At 47.2% G+C, this 6,040-nt stretch overlaps 1 protein-coding gene across 1 annotated transcript in view; it reads right to left on the bottom strand.

The window, feature by feature from the left end:
• The window catches only part of LOC111973957 (adhesion G-protein coupled receptor V1-like), a 248,282-nt gene that overhangs the window by 132,287 nt on the left and 109,955 nt on the right, over nt 1–6,040 (bottom strand). The window contains 1 exon segment of the mRNA XM_070446866.1: nt 145–263. Within this exon segment, the coding sequence (XP_070302967.1) occupies nt 145–263 (119 nt within the window).

Consider the following 6,040-nt stretch of genomic DNA (forward strand, 5'->3'; position numbering starts at 1 on the left):
GTGTGGTGTGTGTGTGTGTGTGTGTGTGTGTGTGTGTGTGTGTGTGTGTGTGTGTGTGTGTGTGGTGTGTGTGTGTGTGTGTGTGTGTGTGTGTGTGTGTGTGTGTGTGTGTGTGTGTGTGTGTGTGTGTGTGTGTGTACTCACTGATCCCTGAGGGTAGAGTGAAGGCTGGGCAGAGGCCAGGCCAGGATGGGGATAGACTGGCTGTGCTGGGGAACAGCTGCTGGGAACCCCATACAAACACCTCACAGGAGGAAAGGAACCTGGGGATAGGAACACACACACACAGACGGGCGGAGAGACACACACACACACACAGACACAGATGAAGAAACACACACAGACGGAGACACACACACACACAGCTTTATGTTAGCCCTCTATCTTTCATTCACAGGCGTTCTGTTAGGTATGACACACCAGCTACTATAAATTACATCCTCTGAGCCTGCCTGTGGTTTTCCATTGGCCTACTACACAGAGCGGTTTCCCATTGGCCTACAACACTGACAGGCTCTTCCGTTTCAACAGGCTCGTCCGCTGCGACGTCCCCCGGAGGCCCATCTGCAAGCCTGCTAGCCCTGCCAGCTAGCTGTCTGAATCGCCGTCTCCAGCTCGCCTAGGGCTCATGTGCGCTTGGATCCTGCCTCACTGCCGCTTCTCTCTGAGCTCCAACATCCTCTGAGCCTGCCTGTGGTTTTCCATTGGCCTACTACACAGAGCGGTTTCCCATTGGCCTACAACACTGACAGGCTCTTCCGTTTCAACAGGCTCGTCCGCTGCGACGTCCCCCGGAGGCCCATCTGCAAGCCTGCTAGCCCTGGCCAGCTAGCTGTCTGAATCGCCGTCTCCAGCTCGCCTAGCTACTCACTGGACCCTATGATCACTCGGCTACACATGCCTCTCCCTAATATCAATATGCCTTGTCTATTGCTATTTTGGTGAGTGATGATTGTCTTATTTCACTGTAGAGCCTCCAGCCCTGCTCAATATGCCTTAGCTAGACCTTTTGTTCCACCCCCACACACTTCATCTGGCTTAAATGGTGGCTCTAGAGACAAAACCTCTCTCATCGTCACTCAATGCCTAGGTTTACCTACACTGTACTCACATCCTACCATACCCTTGTCTGTACATTATGCCTTGAATCTATTCTTCCTCGCCCAGAAATCGTCTCCTTTTACTCTCCGTTCCGAACGCACTAGACGACCAGTTCTTATAGCCTTTAGCCGTACCCCTATCCTACTCCTCCTCTGTTCCTCTGGTGATGTAGAGGTTAACCCAGGCCCTGCAGCCCCCAGCACCACTCCCATTCCCCAGGCACTCTCATTTGTTGACTTCTGTAACCGTATAAGCCTTGGTTTCATGCATGTTAACATTAGAAGCCTCCTCCCTAAGTTTGTTTTATTCACTGCTTTAGCACACTCCACCAACCCGAATGTCCTAGCCGTGTCTGAATCCTGGCTTAGGAAGGCCACCAAAAATCCAGAAATTTCCATCCCTAACTATAACATGTTCCGACAAGATAGAACTGCCAAGGGGGGGGGGAGTTGCAATCTAATGCAGAGATAGCATGCAGAGTTCTGTCTTACTTTCCAGGTCTGTGCCCCAAAAATTTGAGCTTTTACTTTTAAAAATCCACCTTTCCAGAAACAAGTCTCTCCCCGTTGACGCTTGTTATAGACCCCCTTCAGCCCCCAGCTGTGCCCTGGACACCATATGTGAATTGATTGCCCCCCATCTATCTTCAGAGTTTGTACTGTTAGGTGACCTTAACACCCCGGCCGTCCTACAATCGAAGCTAGATTCCCTCAATCTCACACGATCAAGAAACCTACCAGGTACAACCGTAAATCCATAACCATGGGAACCCTCTTAGATATCATCCTGATCAACGTGCCCTCTAAATACACCTCTGCTGTCTTCAACCAGGATCTCAGCCATCCCTGCCTCATTGCCTGCGTGTGTAACGGGTTGTCGGTCAAACGACCACCCCTCATCACTGTCAAACGCTCCCTAAAACACTTCAGCGAGCAGGCATTTCTCATCGACCTCGCCCGGGTATCCTGGAAGGATATTGATCTCATCCCGTCAGTAGAGGATGCCTGGTTGCTTTTTAAAAGTGCTTTCTTCACCATTTTAAAAAGCCTGCCCCATTCAAAAAAAGTAGAACTAAGAACAGATATACAGTTGGTTTACATACACCTTAGCCAAATACATTTAAACTCAGTTTTCACAATTCCTGACATTTAATCCGAGTAAAATTACCTGTCTTAGGTCAGTTAGGATCACCACTTTATTTTAAGAATGTGAAATGTCAGAATAATATTAGAGAAAATTATTTATTTCAGCTTTTATTTCTTTCATCACATTCCCAGTGGGTCAGAAGTTTACATACACTCAATAAATATTTGGTAGCATTGCCTTTAAATTGTTTAACTTGGGTCAAACGTTTCAGGTAGCCTTCCACCAGCTTCCCACAATAAGTTGGGTGAATTTTGGCCCATTCCTCCTGACAGAGCTGGTGTAACTGAGTCAGGTTTGTAGGCCTCCTTACTCACACACGCTTTTTCAGTTCTGCCCACAAATTTTCCATAGGATTGAGGTCAGGGTTTTGTGATGGCCACTCCAATACCTTGACTTTGTTGTCAAAGCCATTTTGCCACAACTTTGGAAGTATGCATGGGGTCATTGTCCACATAGGCACACTGCCTCCACAAATAGGCACATACCTGCAGCTACCACATCGCCAAGGAGACAGAACACATTAATCGACATGCGGAGGTATAAGTGAACTCACACATTCTTCGAGAGGCGCCATCGAGGCTCGGAAGTTTAAACACTAGCGTATGTGTGTCAGCTGCAACGGATGCGGGCACGATAAACTGATGACACTAGAAGTCATAGTTGACCCATGAGTACCCAGCGAATGGGGTAGTGAACCTGCCCAAAAGGAGTTTGAGGTGGCAAAGAGTGGCGGTTGACAGGAGCAGAAGTATCACAGCCCGGGGAGAGCGTATTGAGAGCACAACACGAAGTACGGCGTCCGCCACTGGACTACCGCGTCAAGAATGCTAAGAAAAGGTGACGAGACGGAGTACCGAAAATAGAGTAATACACCTGGGCCATCAAACAGAAAGCACGCCTCGAGGCCTCCATAACCTGCATGGAAAATTGTGAAGCGTAGAACTGAAAAAAGCACCGCATGTGCTCGTAGCGAGCGGAGTTAAAGGTGCGTGACCAGACGGCTATTCGACAAACCGATTTAGACTCAGCGACTTAAGGAAAGCTTACAACCCGACAGTGCTGTGTCTCATGCAGGACACACATGAGGCAAAAATTCATGACGGTCCGAAACTCTCAATATGATCTGGGGGAAGCTGGACTCAGGAAGAGGCAAACTAACACTACAACACATGAAACGTGTTGACCGCCAAAGCTCTTAAACACTAAATAACAAAGTGTTTAGAAGGCAAGTGGTTACCACATAACCGCTACTCATATAAATTCAGAAGATGGTATGAAACCATCACACACGTGATCTGACCCACTGGGAATGATGAGTATGAAATAACTAAACAGCTGAAAGTAAAATATTTCTCTAATATTATTCTGGACATTTCACCATTCTTAAAATAAAGTGGGTTGATGCCTCAACTAGAGCCCTAATGACAGCGTGATGTAGATGGCTGTACTCCACTGTGCAATATGAAATGTACGCGTAACGAATAAGAATTGAGTCAAATCTGAACAGCTGCTAAACTGTACTATGGTTACACTCATCAACGCACAGAGCAAATCTGAATGTAGTGTCATAAGAAACAGACCATAAAAGTGAAAGTATAAATCGTGATTCTTAGTATCTTACGCTTATCTGTAGTTGAAGAATGGGGCACAACGAGGCTTGTCTATAAAATGGGTGAGAAAACAAGACACGATTTTAAAACAAGCGAAAACACACAAGGAGCAAATCCTTACTCTCACTGACGGCGAGGAGACTCAAATAGATCCTATCCAGTGATTACCACTACATAGAGGACACAAGGCAAGAAATGAGTACACAGATCTGTATAAAGGAGAATGAACTGTACTGCTCGGTCCACTGAATTAGTATTTAAGGCCAAGGCGATTTGAAAACACTGGCATGCAGTGGCGAAGTGATCGTTGAGTACCATGTGACAGCGCCGAACAACCCTGCCAGTTCGCACACCACAGGCAGAGAAAGAGCAAGAGAGAATGGCAAAGTGGCAGATTCCGGGTTGAAGATCGAGCAGCATGGACTTGTATTGTTAGAGGGCAGATCTAGCAAACTCAAGAAATAGACTACATGCATCTAAGATAGGTATCCACCCATATGTTATGTGGATACGCGTGACTCGCTAAACCTGAGGTCCAGTAACATAGGCGCTCTTCCCACCGTCTCGATGCTCAGAAGAACATAGAGGGGATTCTACCAGCCTCTCCGTGGCAGGTTGACAGCGTGACGCGAACGCGAGAGATACTGCAATGTGGTATGAAAGGTACAACCTAACAGTACCTGAATATAGTGCAGACTGACAAGATTCAACAATAGAGCTGTGGCAGATCAAAGGTACATCACGAGATCTAGGAGTGCTCCAGAGGCACATGCTGGTGCGGCGGTGCTATAAGAGGCGATGAACGGGCAGGAGCAATATAGGACACACCAAGCGGTACAAGTCGAGGGAAACGTGGTTCGAAGACAGGCTGGCCCAACTCGTAGAAAAACTGTTTCTCTGCGAGAACATAAGGTGGCTGGATTATCGTGTCAGTAGAAGAGATAAAAAAGCTGCAAAAGTTCTCGACTGAGGGCACGAGCGAACCTGAGAGAACGCGGAGACGGTAAGACAGAACCTCTGCATGCTATCTCTTGCCATATAGTATATTGCAACTCCCCCCCCTTGGCCAGTCTATCTAATGTCGGAACATGTTATAGTTAGGACGTAGGAAACATTTCTAGAGCATTGTAGTCGTGGTCGCCGCGTACGCTCTCCATAAGCCAGCGGTATTCCAACTCGTCAAAATAAGGAGAACAGACCTATCGGCAGCGAATTAAGGTGTGAGATGTCTACTAGACTGGCAAGATAGACATAACACAAAACAAAAGCTTCTCAGAAAGGACACCTCTCGATTGTTGCAACATGCATGAAACCAAGCGCTGAGATAGTTGATAGCGCGGTTCTACAGACAAGTCAAGCAAATGGGAGTGAATGAGCACTCAGGCGGGGAAAGGGTGTGAGCATGGGCGTGACTCGAGGGAGAATCTAAGATCAAAGAGAGCACCTATGGGACTTATAGAACCAAGAATCTATACCAAGTTCAACCAATGTGATGGATACGAAGAGAACAAGAAAGGAAGATAGTGGAGAGAAAATGAATGAAGATGGTACGAGCGCCTAAAATGCAGTCCAACTACACTGAAGCCTGCGGTGCGGTACGTCAGTGTCGCGCTTTCCGGAACTCGCGAGAGTACAGGCGAAACGGGACACGACTCTCCTACTGCTCGAGTATAGCACGAACAGTGCAAAGGAAACAGTCCGTGAAAAGTGCAGGGTACACTGCCCTCTTGGTGGCCTCGGAAGGGCGAGGCGCACAGAAGGATAGTAGGACTTGTCAAAGTCGGAGCAACGATGAATGTACAGACAAGCGTGGTGCGATCAATAAGAGAGTGAGCCATAGGTCTAGTAAAGATATGAACAAATACAGTGTTAAGAGGGTATAGAACCAGACGCATATGAGATGACGAGCTACTAGAGATGAAGGCTCTAATGTGCCGATCATAGACCACACCACTATACAGCCAGATAGTAAGCGTTGCGAAGGCTAGTGGAACAAAAGGAATCTCACTAATGCATAATCTGAAGACAGGGCAAGACTCGGTGCTCTACAGTAGAGTGATATTCAAGACCAATCCAATCATACCACCGATGGAAATATGCAATACACAAATGAGGACCATCAGCTATACGAGTATAACTAGAGCAGCAGCATGTGTAATTCATCACCTCTACAGTCTCTCGGC

This window comes from Salvelinus sp. IW2-2015, linkage group LG15 (assembly GCF_002910315.2).
Source record: "Salvelinus sp. IW2-2015 linkage group LG15, ASM291031v2, whole genome shotgun sequence".
NCBI classification, from domain to species: Eukaryota; Metazoa; Chordata; class Actinopteri; order Salmoniformes; family Salmonidae; genus Salvelinus; species Salvelinus sp. IW2-2015.